This window comes from Macrotis lagotis, chromosome 1 (genome assembly GCF_037893015.1).
Source record: "Macrotis lagotis isolate mMagLag1 chromosome 1, bilby.v1.9.chrom.fasta, whole genome shotgun sequence".
Classification (NCBI taxonomy): domain Eukaryota; kingdom Metazoa; phylum Chordata; class Mammalia; order Peramelemorphia; family Peramelidae; genus Macrotis; species Macrotis lagotis.
The window spans coordinates 880,849,639-880,870,186 of NC_133658.1; the positions used below are offsets into that span (position 1 = coordinate 880,849,639).

At 38.6% G+C, this 20,548-nt stretch overlaps 1 protein-coding gene across 3 annotated transcripts in view; it reads right to left on the reverse strand.

The window, feature by feature from the left end:
* Nucleotides 1–5,799: 5,799 nt before the first annotated feature.
* Nucleotides 5,800–20,548, reverse strand: part of TNFRSF1B (TNF receptor superfamily member 1B) — a 55,735-nt gene continuing 40,986 nt past the window's right edge. The window contains exons 8-11 of one of the 3 annotated variants that reach the window (XR_012474588.1): nt 19,238–19,275; nt 10,814–11,048; nt 7,970–8,661; nt 5,800–6,523 (exon numbers count right to left, since the gene is read on the reverse strand). Coding sequence is in view for 1 of the 3 variants with exons in the window: in XM_074218413.1 (XP_074074514.1) it covers nt 8,402–8,661; nt 10,814–11,048; nt 19,238–19,275 (533 nt within the window). In the remaining 2 variants the exon portion in view is untranslated. Of the gene's footprint in view, nt 8,662–10,813; nt 11,049–19,237; nt 19,276–20,548 lie in introns of all 3 variants that reach the window. The other 2 variants (XR_012474587.1, XM_074218413.1) reach the window with 2 other exon arrangements.

Below are 20,548 nucleotides of genomic sequence, written 5' to 3' on the forward strand. Positions count from 1 at the left end.
CTAAGATGATGAAGTATTTCATTTAAAAAAATATATTTTCCTTCTTTATTATGAACTTAGACATAAGTATTTCAATATACAAAGAATTGAAAATTATATAAAGTTGCTTATAAAGCTGACCTTCCTTCCATTTCTTACAATATGAGTTTTTTTAAGTGTATATTGAATTTAATATGATAGTAAAAATATTGTCCTGCTTGTCTTATTCCCTTTTTATCCAGACAATAAGATATCAGGTTTTTTTCCTAAATTAAAGGTAATAGTCCTTGGTCTTTGTTCAAACTCCACATTTCTTTCTCTCTTATTCCCTTTTGAACAACACTGATACAAAGCACTTTACCTCCATTATATAATTTCATCCTCACAATAGCCATGGGATCCAAATATTATTGAGAAAATTGAGATGCAGAGTGACAAAAACTAGAAAAAAAATCACCAAAACACTTGATGACAGAATCAAAATTCAAAAATATCCCCATGGGTTGGAACATTTGGCCAAATATAACTCATGACATATATTTGGAATGAATGCAAAATTTTACCTTTTGTGCTCAAATAATCAATACAGAGTTAGTTGATAAAATAGAAGTTTCCCTGAAAAAAGACCATGGGAATCTAAGAGCAAGTTCATTTTGGGACAACATGGCCCTGATATGGCAACCACAATGCCAAAAGATATTAGGTTTGATTGAGAAGTTTAGTGTCCATAAATCTGGAACTGATAGACCCATGGTGCTCTGTCCTGTTCAGACCCCCTATTCAGCCAGAGTTGGGTAAACAGACAATTTTGGGGCACTTTTTCTTTTTCTTTTTCCTTTTTTTTCCCCAGTTACATGATAGAAACAAGTTTCAATGTTCATTTTTAAAATTCTGTGTTCTCAATTCTCTCTTTTCTTCCCATCCACACCCTCCATGGAAAAGCAAGTTATTTGATATAGGTTAAAAATATGTAGTCATGCAAAAATTACCATAATAGTCACGTTGGGAAAGAAAACATAACACCCCCCCCAAAAAAGAGAAACCTCAAGAAAAAAAAAAGTATGTTTCAATCTGTATTCAGACACCATCAGCTCTTTCTTTGGGATAGATAGTATTCTTTATCAAACAACTCTTTATCAGAATTGTCTTGAGTCACAGCATTGTGGAGAAAAGGTAAGTCATTCACAGTTGATCATACTACAATATTGCTGTTACTTTGTACATAGTACATTTCCCATTGCATCTGTTCACATAAGTTTTTTACTGAAACATCTTGCTCATTTCTTTTTCTTTCTTTCCTTCTTTCTTTCCTTCCTTCCTTCCTTCCTTCCTTTCCTTCCCTCCTTTCTTTCTTTCTCTCTCTCTCTCTCTCTCTCTTTTTTTGGATTTGGCAAGGCACTTTCACACAGCCAGTAAGTATCAAATGTCTGAGATTGGATTTGAACTCAGGTCATCCTGACTCCAAGCCCAGTGTTCTATTCATTGCAGCACCTAGCTGACCTTATTCACCATTTTTTTATAGCAGAATAGCATTCCATGATAATCACATACCACAATTTGATCAGGCATTCCCCAGCTGATGAGTAATTTCCAGTTCCTTACCATCAGAAAAGAGATGCTATAATTACCCTTATACATATAGGTCCTTTCCTTCCTGTTTTTCATCTCTTCTGGAATATAGATCTGGTAATGGCACTCCTAGGTCAAAGGGTAGGCAGGGTTTTATAGCCCTCTGGGCATAGTTCCAAATTGCTCTACAGATTTGTTGAATCATTTCACAACTCCTCCAACAGTGCATTAATGTTTCACCTTCCCCACAGCCCTTCCAACATTCATCATTTTCTCCTCCTATTAATCAATCCAATAGGTATAGGGTAGTACCTAAGAATTGTTCAAATTTGCATTTCTCCTTTCAATAGTGAGTTAGGATATTTTTTAATATGGCCATAGACAGCATTGATAATCTCATCTGAAAACCGTTCATATCTTTTGGTCATTAATCAATTGGGGAATGACTCACTTTTTTTATAAATTTGACTCAGTTCTCTATATTTGAGAAATGAGATCTTTATCAGAGAAACTTATTTCAATATTTTTCCACAGTTGCTATTGCTATCCTATTCCCCCTATCCCATTTATTCGATTCTATCTCTCTTCTTTCCCATCCATTCCCTCCTTACGTGTTTTGCATTGACTACTCCCACAATCTTTCCTCTCTTTCCTTTCTCTCATCCCCTTCCTCTAGGGTAGATTTCTGCATCCAATTGAGTGTGTGTTATTCCCTGTCTGAGTCAACTCTGATGAGAGTAAGACTCACTCACCCCACTCTTCCACTCCACTGCAAAAGCTTTTTCTTAACCTCTTGTATGGTAAATAATTACCCCTTTCTGGCTCCCCCTTTCCTTTTCTCTCAGTATATTCTTCTCACCCATTAACTTCATTTTTGTAATATATTATCCTTTCCTATTCAACTCCTACCTGCGACTTGTTTATATATGATCCTTGTAACTGCCCTAATAAATGAGAAAGTTCATATGAGTTAACAGTATCATTTTCCTATGAAGGAATATAAGCAGTTCACTATTAGTAAGTCCTTTATGATTTGCCTTTCCCATTTACTTTTCCATGCTTCACTTGATCTTGTATTTGAAAATAAAAATTTTCTGTTCTGCTCTGGTCTTTTCCTTAGGAAAATTTGAAAGCCCCCTATTTTATGGAAGGTTCATCTTTTCCCTTGAAAGAATATATTCAGGGTGGCTAGGTGGGGCAGTGGATAGAGCACTGGCCTTGGAGTCAGGAGTACCTGGGTTCAAATTCGGTCTCAGATACTTAATAATGACCTAGCTGTGTGGCCTTGGGCAAGCCACTTAACCCCATTGCCTTGCAAAAAAAAAAAGAGTATATTCAGTATTGCTGTATAGTTGATTCTTGGTTGTAATCCAAGTGCTTTTATCTTCTGGAATGTCATACTCCAAGTAAGGCATCTTTTTTAACCCCTTCCTGTCACGCTAGGAGGTGAGCAGTGTGAATCTTAAAAGACTGTTCAGAACCAGGAAAACATTGTACACATTAATAGCAACATAGTGTAAACAACTATATTAGACTTAACTCTGCTTAACAGTACAATGATCAGAGAAATTCTAAAGGACTTGTGCTGGAAAATACAATCCACATCCAAAGAAAGAACTGTGGATTCTCAATGCAAACCAAAGCAGACTATTTTCAATTTTTAAAATTTGTTTTAGATTCTATTTTTTCCCTCTCATGATTTTTTTCCTTTTTGTTCTGATTCTTCTTTTACAACAGATCTAATATGGAAATATATTTAGCAGAGTTATAAATGTATAATTTATATTAGATTACTTGCTGTCAAGGGGAGGAGGGAGAGAGAAATATGTGGAACTCAAATGAATGTTGAAAACTATCTTTGCATGTAGTTGAAAAAATAAATTTAAAAAATGCTGTTCAGATACCCAGGGGGCTGCCAAATTTCACTGCTGCTTCCAATGAGGAGATGAACCCATGGTCTGGGCCGACTATGTGCAGGGTTGTGACTACAGCTCCTAGTGTATCCCAACCTGTTGCTTCATCATTGATTACCACAAAACTTTGAGAAATATAAAAGTGGTAAAATGGTATGGTTGATGCTTTTCGATTTGTGCATGAAGTGAATTTAAGTGAGGTGGAGTTGCACGAAGTCATTTACCTCACTCTTTTAGAGTCATGACAATCCAGTGGCAAGACAGAGTCAAGACAACTAGTGATGGCTTGAGATGCAAAGGATGACACTGATGTCTTTGATGTCTAACCAAGTTCTAAACACTCCACAGCTTCTGCTTCTGCTGCCTTCATGCCCAGTGGAACAAATTGTTCCAATGTTCTCTTGTACCCATTCCACCAGAGGAAGTCTCCATATGCTTGAGGTAGCTATCCCCTAATTCATCAACAGATTTGAGACACCCTTGGTTACCCTCAATCTGGTTTAGCCTGTCTGCAGAAATGGTTTACCATTGTGCATGCTACAGTGTCTTGGGGCCACAGGTAAGTTAGGTGGCTCAGATAGACATTAAAAATAGAAAGCAGGGGTGGTTAGGTGGCGCAGTGGATAGAGCACTGGCCCTGGAGTCAGGAGTACCTGAGTTCAAATCTGACCTCAGATACTTAATAATTACCTAGCTGTGTGGCCTTGGGCAAGCCACTTAACCTCATTTGCCTTGCAAAAACCTAAAAACCTAAAAAAATAAAAAATAGAAAGCAGTCCTAAAAAGGGCTCTACAACCTTCACATTGGAAGTACCAGTCTTCCTTGAATATACACTCCAAAAAAAGCATATACACAAATATGTTTTCATGTGTCTATTTAATAGTTACATACATTTTACGTACACATATATGGTGTTGTGCTGGAACCAACAGATTGAGGACAGCTCTGTTTTAAATTTTCAATATGAGTATTTATATCTTCAAAATCAACAAATGCCACAAATCAGACTTAAATCACTATCTTGTTGCTAGCTCCTACACTTTTTTTTTGTTTTTGTTTTTGGCAAGGCAAATGGGATTAAGTGACTTGCCCAGGGTCATACAGCTAGGTAATTATTAAGTGTCTGATGCCAAATTTGAATTCAGGTCCTCCTGAATCCAGTGACTCTTTGTGCCCTTTTGGACCATACTGTCCATGGACTTTTCTTGGTAAAGATATTGGAGTGTTTTGCTTTTTTTTTTTTGGTGGGTTACAGCAAACTGAAGTTAGGTGACTTCCCCAGGGTCACACAGATAATAAGACTCTAAGACTGAATTAGAACTCAGGTCTTCCTGACTCCAGGACCATGCTTCATCCAATGGGCCACCAAGCTCAAACCCTGACTCTAGCAGCACACATAAATGTTCTATAGTTTACAAAACACTCACCTTGTGATAAACCTGTGTGGTCATTAATTCAAGCATGATTTCAATTTTACAGATGAAGATGCTGAGGCTTATTAGACCTAAGAGATTTGCTTGTAGTCACCAAGCTGACAAATGATGGTGTGGGACCTAGAACCAACTTGGGACTTCTGACTCTTTAACTCCAGAGTTCTTTCACCTTGCCCTATTATCCCTTATTTCCCTTATTGATCTTTCCAGACCTATTTCTTTTCTTTTTTTTTTTTTTTTAGGTTTTTGTAAGGCAAATTGGGGTTAAGTGGCTTGCCCAAGGCCACACAGCTAGGTAATTATTAAGTGTCTGAGACCGGTTTTGAACCCAGGTACTTCTGACTCCAAGGCCTGTGCTTTATCCACTACGCCACCTAGCCGCCCCATTCCAGACCTATTTCACATAATTCTCCTTCATATATCTAAGATACAATTAAACTGGTCTTCTGGCCTACCTCCATGGTATTTGCATATCTGTTCCCCATGCTTACAATAGTCTTCCCACTCACTTCTGACTCTTGGATACCCACTTACAATTAAGACTAAACTACAGTGCCATCTACTGTATGAGACCTTTCCTGGTCCCCCCACCAAAAGTTAGAATCTCTCCCCAAAGCCTTTGCATTACTTTTTATAGTCAATAAGCCTTATTAAGTGCCTACTATGTGTCAGACAGTCTTAAGTGCTGGGGATACAAAGAGAAGTAAAAGTTAGTCCCTGTTCTCAAAGAACTCACATTTCACAAATGAGGAATAGGAGTGTAATAAATGTCTATCAAATTGAACTGAAATGATTCTTCATAAAATCTTTCTTTAAAAATCCTTCAGACTCCCAACTTTTCACTGAGCAGTAGAATCCCAAATGATGCACAAGTATAGGTTGGAAGAACCAAAATCAGTGTAAATGGTTTAAAAGTAGAAAATATTTTATTGAAAAACTATTCATTTTACAATGCAAACTCTGATTGTATATTGTATTCAGGACACTGGCTTTGTGTTGCCTGGTCCTTAGGGAACTCAGGCTGAAATCCGTGAGTCTATTGTTTTTGCTCCGAGGTGGGAATGAGGCATTTCTGCAAGTGGCCACTAGATGCAGCTCTCTTCCCATCAATTGAATGACTTAGGTTCGGCTCTTCCTGGTGCAGGTTTCTATTTCAAGGATGGAGTCCTCAAGGGAAGGAAGTAGGAGAAAGTCCAAGGGGCAAATCTTAACCAAGAAGTTATTACAGCTGCCAAAGTACCATGTTTAAGTTCAGTGACTGTTTTTTCTCTTGCCCCCAAAGTTGGTTAGAATGACTTCCACTTGAACCAAAATCATGAAGCACCACTGCTCTTTGAATCTGAGCAGGTTCATACCCTTACCTTCTATAAGGTTAGTTGATAATCACAGGATCACAGTTAGACCTGGAAGAGATTGTAGGCATCATTCAGTCCAACTCCATCATTTTACAGAGAAGTCAATGGACTTGCCCAAGGTCATATAGGTAAGCAAGCAGCAGAATCAGGATTTGAACTCCTGGTCTTTGACTTCAGATTCATCCAGTGTGCACTGAAGTATACTGCCTGTGATTGCTTGATGGACTTCTAGAAGATGACCAAACTGGTTTCCAGAATCCACCACATTACTCCCTGAAGAAGGAAAAGTTCATAGGGAACTGAAACAGTTTCCTGTCTTTGTATCCACAGTGCCTAGTAGACAGTAGGAGTTTAATGAATGTTTGTTGAATTGAATAGAACATTCTATTCAGCAGTCTCTGAACATATAAAACATATAAAACAATTCCAACACACACACACACACACACACACACACACACACACACAAATATACATTTTCACAAATCAGCAATTTGGGGATATTGCACAAATGTGGCCCAGTGACTTCTCTTGGGCTGTAGGACTCTGAAGGGAGGGGAAGAGGAGCAAAAGACCTATAGGGGGCCAGGGCCAGGCCCAAAACTGAGGTAGCATATTTTGAATGACTCATGGTTCCTCACACAACTCTTGTCTACTCTGAGAATCATAGACTTAGAGCTAGAAAGTCTCTTAGAGATGACCTAGTCCAACTTTCTTCATTTTTTACAGATAAGGAAACTGAGGCCCAGAGAGGGAAAATTATTTACCGATGATCATACAGGTAATGAATAGCAAAACCAAGATTTGAACCTGGCTCTCTGGTTCCAGATCACTATTACCCTATATTATACTTTCATATGAAAGGAGTCATTGCTAAAGGCAAGATACAATATAAAGATGTCTTTGGAATGTGAAACCCAAATACACAGGGTTTTCAAGAGGGGAGGGGATGGACAAAGGGAGCAGGAAAATCTTAACAGCTGACCTTCTATGGTGCTTACAAGAGTCATTGAACTTGAGACTTAAGAGTCAATTCAAGAATCAAACCTTTTCCCCAGAATGATCATCTGAGAGGTTGCCTCCCCAAATTTCTCATCATGAACTTCCCTAAAATCTCAGGGTCCAAGAGGGATTTCCTGCAACCATCACCTCTAGCATAGCCCTACAGTTCATAGGATCATGGAATTAACCCAACAAAGAAATGATAGAGGCTATCTAATCCAACCTTCTGGTTGAACAGATACGGAAAATGAGTCCCAGAGAGGTCAAGAGATTTGCCTGAGGTTGTACAACTAGCCAAAAAAAAAAGTATAATTTGAATTCTGATCTTCTGACTTCAAATCTGATTGCCTCAAAACCAGGGTTATCTCCAGTCATTCTGATTCATTTCTGGCCACTGGATTCACATGGCTCCAGGGGTAGAAAGTGAATGTTTTAGTACCTCCTTCACTCAAATCCAAATTATGTGCATATCATGGCATCACCTCCCTGATGTTACAGTCTTCAAAAACAAAGGATAAACATCATTTTAAAGTGTTCTTTCTGTTGTACCATGCTGATTTTTAATAGATTTTAATCCCATCCTTTGACTCTTGACTGTACCTTTCCTCCCATTCCCAGCTATCTCTTCCCTCCTATCCTGGCTGAGGAAAGTGAAGATAGGAATCCTGAAGTCTTCATGGGGAGAGGGATCAAGATTTATGAGTACTCTTGGCTTACCAAGAATTTGGCATCTAGAAGAAGCCTTGGAAATCCTCCATTCCCTCTCCTTCAAATGACAAGACCCAGTTGGGTAATATGGCTAAATCAATATTGCAAAGTTCTTTAGAGGTGACCCACTTGTCCTGACTTCCAGCTCAGGTGCCATGATGCATCTTATAAGAGACATAGCAGGATAAGGAAACTGAGAAAGGCGAAAAACCAAGGTTAAGGTATTCAAATACCTCTCTCTGTCACCTCTTGTCCTTATTATCTGAAGATAGGACATAGACTTCTGAGGAGTAAGGTCCATGGAAAGATGGAGCAACAGAATTCCACCAAAAAAAGGTTAATCTCAGAGATGTACAACATTCCCTCAGAGAATCCTCTGACAAGGTCACTCAGTTTCTAGTCAAATCTTTCCAGTAGGGGGGAGATAAGGGGCCTAGTTCATTAACTGAGTTTCATGCCTATATCCTGTATCCCCATTGGAAGTGGTTTCTCCTCTAAATCTGACAGCAGGTTCTCCAGTGCACTCTGAGAGCTTGGTTTGCCCTTCCCAGGGCTCTCCTCTTGGGAGAAGGGGACATCCTCCTTCCTGGGGGATCCTGAGGAACATCTGCTCTGTGATGAGCACTGAGAGGTGTGATCGGAATTACACACGTTGACGATGCAGGTCACATTGACCTGGGTCCCTCCACCATGAGAATGATCTGTGGAGATATAAAGGAGGAAAGAGGGTTTATTCCACAGAGACCAGGAGCATGGAGAGTTGGGGAGATTGGAAAATGGGCTAGAGGAATCTCACTTTGGGACAGGGGTGGTTAACTTATGGTATCCCATGTGTTCTCAGATAGATTTCAAGAGTTATCTATGAACTTGATAGCCAAAAATTTTTTAAAGTCACATCTTTATTATCACTAACATCAAATTGAAATTTAGTTTTTCTTTCAATTATTTTAAAACATTATGCTAAGAAAGTGTCCATAAGTTTCTTCAGTCTGCTGGAAAGCTCTATGAGTCAGCAGTATGCTGGAGCCAGTTCAAATCAGCTCTTAACCTGATTGTTAATTTTCAGTGAGCACTTACATACACTTCAGAAATCAGCAAATGCCACAAACCAGGACTTGATTTACTGTTTTTTTAACTACTTAGTTTTAAGAAGATGATAAAGAATATTTTAATTATGACAGATAAAACTTAAATTAAACTTATACTTTTTTTTTTTTGGAGAGTTGATTGTTAACTTTTACCAGCTTATCCTTGTAAACCAGATACAAGCTAAGCTTAAGCATTCCTGTCCTCTAGGCACTATCTCAGACACCTACTAGGTGTATGACTCTTTGCCTAAGACAACCTATCTGGTTCTCCATTTTTTCACTTGTATATGAACAGATCAGACTTAATGACTTCTAAGATCCCTTCAGTCTCTAAATCTATGATCTGTTGACCCTATGGTACAGGAGAATTAATCATCAAAAAGTGCTTAAGCACTTGCTGGGTGCCAAACCCTGGGGAGACAAAGAAACCACTTTCTGCCCTCATCTGTAAAATGAACTGGAGAAGGAGATGGCAAACTACACCAATGTCTTTGTCAGTAAAACCCCAAATCAGATCATAGAGACTCAGATGGGACTTAAAAATGACCTCTCATCTATCCATCCATTATATTGTGTGTGTGTTTGTGTGTGTGTGTGTGTGTGTGTGTGTGTGTGGCTAATTCAGTGTTCCTGGAGCCAGCAAAGACCTAAGTTTAAATCTAGCCTCAGATGTTTACTAGCATGTGACTCTGAGCAAGTCCCTTAACCCTGTTTGCCTCAACTTTTTCATCTGTCAAATGAGCTAGAGAAGGAAATAGAAAAATCACTCCAATATCTTTGCTAAGAAAATCCCAAATAGGGTCACAAATAGTCAAATACAATTGAAATGAGTAACAATAACATAAATATGCTTCTGTGTATGTGTGTAAAAATACACACCACATATGTACATGCCACATACACACATATAGATACATATTCATGCTTATTTTTATTGGTATATGTGTATAAATGTGTATGTTTGTATGTGTTTGGAAGGTAGAAGCAAGATGCCACCATCTAGTTCAATCCTCCCATTTCATAGATGTGGAAAGAGCTCACCACACGTAGGCAATATATCTATCCATCTATCTATCTATCTATCTATCTATCTATCTATCTATCTATCTATCAAGAGCAATTATTTGTAAAGATGACTATATATGTATATGTATACATATATATATATACATATATATATATATATATATAAAGTGCTATAAAAATGTTTGAAAAGGCTCCCCTTTTCATTTCCACATTTATAGTTATTTTCACTTGCAAATGATTTCCCAACCCTACTCCCACAAATAACCCTCTTTGGGTTTATTTAATTGCTATATTTGGAAAATTATAATTTGACCCAGAGTAATGATTCACACTTGGGTACTAACAAATGGTGTCAGTGGGATTCTACTTCACCATCAGATTTAAATAGATCAAAATCCTGGGTGTAGGGAAAGGTCAGCCAAGATTGAAAATGTTTTTCAAGGATGATCATCACCACTTCAAAGATTACAAATTTGGAGCTTAGACTTTACAGATCCCTCTTCCTTTGGTAGATGAGGAAAGTGAACCCCAGAGAGGAGAAGTGATTTAACAGATGGGGAAACTGAGACCAGATGAGAAGGGAAGTAGTTTCTAAATTTCACAAGTAACAAATGAGTCAAAAATCCATAAATGAGATAAATGAGAGTTGACTATATTTTTTTCTTTTTAATTCTATTTAATCCTGTTCATTTTAATCCACAAAAACAGAATCTGGGACTCAACTGGAGGAGCCTCTCACCTGAGTTCATGGAGCCAACTCTGGTTCCCTGGTCACACTTGGACCTTTGTGAATTTGAAGCCTGGTGTGAGTTGTTTTCCATTCCCTTTGCCTCCTGGAATTCCTTGGCTTCTCCAGAGCTTAGCATACTGTCCAAGGAGTTGCTGCTGGAAGTGGATTCTGACTCTAGCAGGTTTTGCTGCTCTGTTCCTGTGTGACCCAAGAAATTCTGGGACTTCTCAGGTGCTGAGAGAGGCTGAACATAGAAACAATAGCATGCGGCATGAGCAGATGGGGAGATTTAGTAGAATCGTTGAATGTCTGAGTTTTAGAACCCTAGAATATCAGGACTGGGAAGATCCTTAGGTTGGAGAATGTCAGATCTGTAAGCAAGGGTTTGCTGATAAAAATTTAACAACCAACTTTCTGAGGGAAAAAGAAGCCACACTTTTAAATTTAATCTACATTCACTTTTTTTGAATCTTATCCAGAGGAGTCAGTCTCCCAAGCTGCAAGAACCAGATTAAAGTTTAATTGGGAAATGCTTAAAAAAAATAAAATACAACATAGATAAGATTAATGTGTATTTTTCCAAGTCAACATATCTCTGGAAGGGATCTGTTTCTCTTTGAGTTTGACATTCTAATCTAGACAATCAGTAAGATCAAGACTGATTTGTAGCATTTGAGGATTTTGGAAGTATAAATGTGCACACTGCAAATCTAGCAATTGCCTCTCCCAGCTGACTCTAGCACTCCATTGTTGGTTAGGGATCTTAGAAGAAAAACTGGTTAAATAAGGGCCCTTGAACAGAGAATGTCAGAGCTGGGAGGGCCCTTAGAACACAGAATGTCCACATATGGAAGAACCCATGGAACATTATGAAAGGTCCATAGAGACCATCCAGGCCCTTTAACAGTCTTGTAAAAACCTATGTAACTCTTTTCAGAGTCACATTTATTGTTAACATTCATTATTAAAGGAAAGGCTATTTTTCAGTTAAAGGTTAGTGAAAAATAAAAATATCAGTTTTTCTCATTTAAGTTCACAGACTTCCTGAATCCATCTCAAGTTAAAACTGTTGATTTGGGCCAGGTTCTTCATTTTAACAAAGAAAGGAAATGGAGATCCAATAGGAGGAAGTAACCTATTTGTCCAAGATCTTCCAATGAGGGAGTCAGTGGAAGAATCTGGTCTGGAGTCTCCTTCACCTGCTTCACTTGGCTCTCATTTCAATGCCCTTTCCACTTGACTATTTGCACATTTTACTTTCCCCACAGGGGACCAGTCATAGGGTTGGGGAACTTGGTCAATTTTTTTCCTGACTTGACTTTCTGGGAGGCAGTTCCTCTGTGGCTCAGTTGCTTTTTTGTTAAATGGGTATACGAATAGCACCTACTTCTCAGAATTATTGTGAAAATCAAAGGAGATCATGTTTGTAAAGTCACACAGTGGGTGCTTCATAAATGTGCAGCTAGGTGTGAGTCAAAGTATTAGTTTAGGTGGCATAAAACTACCAGACCTGGAGTCAGGAGGACCTGAGTTGAAATCCAAGCTCAAAAACTTACTATCTATATGAACCTTGTTTATGCATTCCCTAATTGATGGGCATCCCCTCAAATCCCAATTTTTTTCCACCACAAAAAAGAACTGATATAAATATTTTTGTCCAAATGGGTCTTTTTCCTCTTTCTCTGATCTCCTTGTGTATAGTCATGATAGTGGTCTTTCTGACTCAAGAGTTTTATGAGTTTTTATATATAATTCCAAACTGCTTTCTAGAATAGCTGGTCCAATTCAAAGTTCCTCTGACAAGGTTTTTCCTGATACTTCTTCCATTTGAATTAGATGATCTTCCCAGAATTATATCTTCTAAGTCCCCTCCCAGCTCTAACATTCTGTGCTCTAAGGCCTCTCTCTGCTCTGATGTTCTCTTTTCTAAGGACCCAACTAAATATGACATTCTGACCTAAAATCCATAATTAATTGAAGCTAGGAATGAGTAGGTAACAAAATAGGTTGGTTTGTTTTCTTTCTATGTTGGGAGAAAAAGGAGGCCCAATGAATAAAGAATATAAGGGGCAGCTAGGTGGCGCAGTGGATAGAGCACGGGCCCTGGAATCAGGAGTACCTGAGTTCAAACCTGGCCTCAGACACTTAATAATTGCCTAGCTGTGTGGCCTTGGGCAAGCCACTTAACCCCATTGCCTTGCAAAAATTAGAAAAAAAAGAAAAAAGAAGATAAAAAAAGAATATAAGCTTAATTAATACAACTCAACATAGTGACACATTGAACTAAGGAGCTGACATGAACTTCAGTTCTATTAAGGTAGATGCCAAAAGTCTTCTATACCTGCCCAATCAGAATACCATTGGGTCATTGAATTCAGTCTAGGACTCTCTGAATTTTAGGAAGGATAAACTGGATTGTGTCCAGAAATGGGGGATGGGAGAGAGCAGGAAAACACCCCATATAAAGTTCAGCAGAAAAAAAAAAATCTGACTAGGTGTGACCTGGAAGCGAAAAAATTTATATAGGTCATGATAACTGTCCTCAAAGGTTGTCATGAAGAAGAAGCAATACATTTGTTCAATGGGCAAAAGTTACAAAAATCTAATTTAGATTTTGTGCAATTATTTGATTTTTCCACATGCAGGGAGAGCTGCATTCAAATATGGGGGAGGGTCCTCTCATTGGAGGTCTTCAAGCCTTCTGGAGCAAATTCTGGTCAGGAATGTTCTAGGAGGGATTCTAGTTCAATTCCAATTTGGATCGGCCAATAAAGCCCCTTCCATTGGTAAGATGTGTAAAATGGTAAGAGATGCTGTGAGAAGGGGAATCCTGGGACAATTCAGGCAGGGAAACTCCCTCTCCTTGTTAGGATCCACTTCCTTTTTTCCACTGGGTCCCTTGCATAGGTCCCAGACCATGCTTCCCTGCTGGCTGAGTCACTGAGCTTTACCATCCAAATGTCACTTCATCAAAATCACCTGACTTGGTGATTGTTTTAATGAAGTTGAGAATTGAAAGGTCAAATTCACCAATCTAACCTTCTAACAAACCTCCCTCAAACTTCCCCCACCCAAATTAGCAATTACAGAAAGAACCGATATTTATATCTGGTATCCTCCAAATTTCAGTTCCCTTGAACTGAAGCTCTTGGAGGGTAGACTTGGAGGGCAAGTCCTGTGTTCTAAGAGCCTAATAATAGCATCCCATTCAACCTCTCAGAGTCCCTAAATGATCTAGTGACCCAGGAGCATATCAGTTCAACAGCTCCTCACCCTGAGGTCAGAGAAATCCAAAGAGGGAGACATAGATCAAAATATTGGGTTTAGGAATCCAAACCCATACCACACACTTGATGGGCTTAGACACAAGAAAACAACTATCCTTTCACAATTCCTCTGAGAGACTCTGGGTAGTTCTGTATGAAGAAAGTCTAAACATTAGCAACACCAAGCACATATAACTTTATTGTGCATGGAAGTGTCTCAAGGCATTGGTTAAGGAACAGGGGCCCAGTTCAGCCCAGTCCAGCCCTGTGCAGTCCAAATTGTACAACTTTGTGGTCCTTTATTAGTATGATGGATCTCAGAGTGTACCCTTTCTCCATGGCTGGAGATCTCAACCTAGCCACATTATCTTCTGTTTTTACTTTTTTCAGTTACATCCAACTCTTCATGACCCTATATTGAATTTTCTTGGCAAATTTACTAGAGTGAATGGCCATTTCCTTTTCCAATTCATTTTCCAAATGGAGAAACTAAGCAAACAGGGTAAAGTGACTTGCCTATCATCACACAGCTAGTTGAAGTGTCTAAGAACTAGATTCGAACTCAGGCTTCCTGATTCTAGGCCTCAAACTCTATTCACAGAATCATTCCCTATTGGGGCAGCTAGGTGGTGTAGTAGATAGAGCGCCAGCCCTGGCGTCAGGAGGACCTGAGTTCAAATCCAGACTTAGATAACTAATAATGTCCTGGTTGGCCCTGATTTGGGGCAAGTCACTTAACCCCATTGCCTTAAATAAATTTTAAAAAATTATTAAATGTCCCCTATCTATATATCATCTCATAAATCTTCTTCAGGGTCTCTTACTTCCAGATTTTATGGATTTCAAAAGAGTTCAAAAGTAATTCCTTGGTTTTCCCTCACTCAGCAAATGATGTTCTTTTCTGATTCTACCTCTCTGAGGTCATCTTTAAGGATTTATTCACCCCAGTCCTGAGCCTCTTTATTCACTGTCCCTCAAATGAAACAAAATGAAAAGAAAATGAATTTTTTTTAGTGGTCCATCATTTAAAGTCTTAGATTATCACTGGCAGAATTCTATGATTAAAAAGAGGGATCTTTGTTTTTCTGATTTTACTCTTTCTGCAGTATTTGACACCATTAACCACTCTCTCCTCCAGAGAATATTCTCCTGTATTTTTCTTAATATTTCTCCCCCTTGGTTCTTCTCCTACCTGTCTGACCAATTCTTCTCATCTAGTTGAATCTTCAGCTATGTCACATCTCCTAATTGTGGGGATCTATTAAGTGTTGCAGTAAATAGAGCACTAGGCCTGAAGTCAAGAAGGTCTGAGTTCAAATCCAGCTTTAGCCACTAACTGTATGATCCTGGACAAATTACTTAATTTTTTTTTTTTTTAGTTTTTGCAAGGCAATGAGGCCAGATCTGAACTCAGGTACTCCTGACTCCAGGTCCAGTGCTCTATCCACTGCACCACCTAGCTTCCCCCAAGTTACTTAATTTCTATTTGTCTCAGTGTCCCCGACTGTAAAATAGAAATAAAATAATGACACCTACCTCCCAGAGTTGTTGTAAGCATCAAAAGTTATAAGCAGCAAAAATAATAGTGGCAGACTTATTAGCTATTATTGTTGTTCTAACCTGTGTCTGCTTCTCTTTTCTATTTAAACAGTCTCAGTGACTGCATCAGCTAATGGGGTTAGGTGACTTGCCCAAGGCCACACAGCTAGGTCATTATTAAGTATCTGAGGCTGGATTTGAACTCGGGTACTCCTGACTCCAGGGCCAGTGTTCTATCCACTGTGCCACCTAGCTGCCCCTCAACTGTCATTTCTAATCAGATTTTTAGATCTATATAACTAAATCCTATCCTATCACCAACTGATCAATGGACATCTTCAATTGAATGTATCATATGCATTTTAAACTCAATACATCCAGCACAAAATTCATTATCTTTTCCCCCAAACTTAACCCTTTCCCAAATATGCTTGTTTTTGTTAAAGGCATTACCAACTTCCTGGTCATCCAAATTCACATTCTTGGTGTAATCCTTTGCATCTTACTCTTCTTACGCATTCCACAGATCCAATCAGTTGCTCAGTCTTGTTCCTTCTATTACCACAACATGTCTTATATAATCGCCTTCTCTCTATTCACATAGCCACTAGCTGAAGCTCTCATTGCCTCTCTCCTACACTATTGCATTGCTCTCCTAACTGATCGCTCCAACAACAATCTCTCTTCACTCCAATCCATTCTCTATATGGTCACCACAGTGATTTTCTTAAATTCAGGTCTAAAGAAATGAGAAAATGATCTCTCCTTTTGCAAAAAAGGGGGACTATGGGAAGAGACTCTGGATATGGAGCCTTTACTTTCAGACTCAGTTGATGCATTTTTTAATTTAACTCAACTGCTTCCCCCCCTTTTTTAAATTCTTTGTTGTAAGGAATACTTTATGAGAAAGGGACAAGGAGAGATACTGCAATATACATATGTGTGTGTGTGTGTGTGTGTGTGTGTGTATGTATATATATTTGTGAAAGCTCTGTACAATAGAGTTTCATGGTATCATGTACATTCCCCCTTTTTAGACTTCATATTTTAATTCATGCTTTTGTTTGCTGATGCCCATAACAATAAAAAGATGTTTTTAATTGTGTTATCAATAATTAATTTTTTAAAAGTCTGACCAGAAAAGAAAGTAGAGCCGGTCATTTATGGGGGATATGAGAAAATACATGGATAATCCAAATTCTACTTTGGAAAATTTGGGAAAAAATACAAAGGATTGAATAGGTATGGAGGATTGGTCAGCACTATGCACCAGTGGGAGGAGTACAGAAGTCACAGAGGTCACTTCCAAGGCTCTATGCAAGTGACATTTTAAGGAAAAAGACACTCAACATAAACATTTTTCTTTGGTGAAAGAATGCTCTATCTCACTCCTTGCTCAGTGGGGTTAAAGAATTGAGAAGTTAGCCATAAGCTTTCTGTAGCCCACTAGAGGGCGATAGACAATAGCTTCAGACAGTAAGAGGAAGGACCTATCAGAGAGAGATTGACAAATGGGAAAAACTAGTCTATTTCACCGGTATAAATATTGAAATATTTGAAAATAGTGAAAAATTTATTGAATATTGAAAATATTGAAAATTTATTTCTATATCTCAGATTTCAATTTTCAAAATTTTCAATATTTCAAAAGAATAGTGGAAAGTGTCCTGGACTAGGAGTTAGGAATTCTTTTTTCTTGATCTTCTACCTTGATAATAACTAGCATTTATGGAACACATAATATACCAAGTACTTTATAAGTATTATTTTCATTTTTATCTTCACAACAATTCTGGGAAATAGGTGCTATTACTATCTTCATTTTATAGAGGAAAATGAGGTGAATAGAAATAAAGGGATTTGCCCAAGTTGACTCAGCAAGTTAAATGTATAAGGTAGGATTTGACTTCAGGTCTTTCTGTCTCCAGCATTCTATCTACTTCTCCACTTAAACCTAGTTGCCTAACTTTCTGTTGAACTTGGGCAAGTCATTTCCTGTCTCAAATTGCCTCATATGTAAAACTGAGGGGACCGAACTAAAAATCACTCCCAAGTGGCATTCTAGATTATAAGACCCCTCCTTGCTCTGAAATTTTGTGTCCTAAAGTCCTCTCAGCTCTGACACTCTGTGTCTAAAGCTCCTCCCAGTTCTGACATTCAGCATTCTAAGGGTCCTCTCAACCTTGACATTCTATGTTCTAAGGGCCCTCCCAGCTTAGAAATCTTGTGTTCTAAGGGCTCTCCTAGCTCTGACATTCTAAGTCCTAAGGTCCTCCCAGTTATTGACATTCCATGTTTTAAGGCCCCTCTAAACTTTTGTGGTCTAAGGGCCCAGTTCTGACAATCTTTGTTCTAAAGGCCCTCTTGGCTCTGATTTTTCATAATCTAAGCCTCCTTCCAGCTCTGACATTTTATGTTTTATGGCTTTCCCAGATTTTCTATGTTCCAAGGCCTGAGTTCTAATATTCTTTTGTTGTTGTTGTTTTTGTTTTTTGGCAGGCAATAGGGTTAAGTGATTTGCTGAAGATCACACAGCTAGGCAATTTATTAAGTTTTTGAGGCCACATTTGAACTCAAGTCCTCCTGATTCCAGGGCCAGTGCTCTATCCACTGAGCCACCTAACTGCCCCTGAATTCTCACATTCTTATTCTAACAACTCATTCAATTTGGGTGTTATGTTCAATGAAAATGTTGTTCTATTAAGAAGAATGATTCGATTACAAGAGAAACAGTACTTTGGGATTTCCCCTTTGCCTTCCTCCTCTTCTTAGAATCTCCAGTCAGTGTGCACAGTTGGGTCATTCACTATTTGTGCACATAGACTAGTCCAACCCACATCACTATTGAATAATATCACTGAGGGCAGGATGTGGTGAAGATTTCCAATTCAGCAATTTTGAGAAACTGAGAAACACATAGTTAGAAAGGAGGGGCAAGAACAGCAAATCAGTCATGCTAGCTAGTTCAAGTTAGCTTTTAGAGGACTCTATTCCAAGTCTGAGGCAAGAAGATATTATTAGTCATCTTTAGAAGTTCTCTTAGATTGTTGTCTTCTCTCTTCATTTGATTAAACTAAGTCTCTTTCAAGGCAAAACTCATCATCACACCATCATCTCCTCATTTTACAATCCATGATAATTTCTTATTTTTATTTATTTTTATTTTTTAGGTTTTTGCAAGGCAAATGAGGTTAAGTGGCTTGCCCAAGGCCACACAGCTAGGTAATTATTAAGCATCGGAGGCCGTATTTGAACTCAGGTACTCCTGACTCCAGGGCCAGTGCTCTATCCACTGGGCTACCTAGCCGTCCCTATCCATGATAATTTCCAAAGGACTTTTATATTCATTTACTATGGCTTTTCCCTTGTTCCTCTGAGGAAGTTGAGGCAGGGGCTATTATCCACCTAAATTATACAGAGGAAAAGACTGAGGTTCAGCAAGCAAAAGGGACCTTAAGAATCAGAAGATCTAGCTTAGAGTCCTGCCTCCAGGTGTGATTTTCTATACGCTACCATTCTGGTTCTAAGTACTTTTATAAAGGTCCACAAGTGACTACCAGCAGGCATACCCCATGACTGCCTCCTATATGCTTCCCTCGAAGCCAAAGAACCAGGAAACAAAACTTACCACTTTGGTTTCCTCTTTGAAGCAGGACAAGAACTTGCCTACAAAAAAAAAAAAAGGAAACTTTCAATCACCTTCTGCTCCAAGAAGGATGTTGTCAGGAAGAGGCCAGTAGGAATGGTTGGTAAATCTCTGGATAGGAAGTGCACACCCCTCTAAGAGAGTCTTGGCTTCAGCCTCCCACTCCAGCCTTTTTTGACTATTGCCCACCTACCTGCTCTTTATTAAAATCAAACTAGTTTCTCTATTTTTTTAATTAAAGATTTTATTTGAGTTTTATAATTTTTCTCCCAATTTTACTTCCCCCCGTCAGTCTTTATTTTGTTTCCATGTTGGACATTGATCCAAATTGAGTGTGATGAGAGAGAAATCACATCCTTAAGGAAGATAGTTTCTCTATTTTCAAATAACATTCCAAACATTCACACCTCCAAACTTTTGCTCAGGGAGTTCCCCCTATCTGTAGTACTGTCTTTTCACATCTGAATTATATTCAGACTTCAAGGTAAGGTTGAAATATTTGAAGCATTTTCTCCTTTCCCTGCTAGGTACATCTCCCTCTTCCAAATTCCCATAGTGCCATGTTCCTTTCCTATAGCAATTAGCACAACCTGCGTTGTTTTACAGTTGTGTTAAAGTCTTCCTGACAAGACCATAATCTCCTTGAGGTCATAGACCATGTCCTGTACAACTTGGAACTCTCCACATGGTAGAGGCTCGAAGAATATTTGCTGGATGAATGAATCACCCTATATACATATATATATATATATATATATATATATATATATATATATATTCCTGTATAATCTTTTTTGTTGTTGATTTTGTAAGGCATTATGGTTAAATGACTTGCCTAAGCTCACACAGCTAGTAAATATCAGGTGTCTGGGATCACATTTGAACTCAAGTCCTCCTGACTCCAGGGCCACCTAGCTGTCCCGATAATCTTTCTGGATGAATGGATCTAACCAACTCATTCCTGTGCTCAAAAATCTTCAGAGGCTCTCTATTGCCATCAAAGTTCAACTCCTTTGTTTGGCATTCAAAACCCTGTACAGTCTGGCTCCCTCTTACATTTCTAGGCTTAACTCTAACCACGTTATGTTCCAGCCAGAGTGATCTACTCTCCACCATTTTCCTCTCTATATAGCTGTCCTGTCCCACAATATGCCCAATTCTTTCCCACCTTCATGCTTTTGGTCATCTTGTTCCCTCATCTTCCTTGTCCTTCTTCTTAAATTCCTACCTGTCCTTTAAATGCATCTTCTTGAGTAAACTTTTCCCAACACTCTCTCCACTCATCTACACATC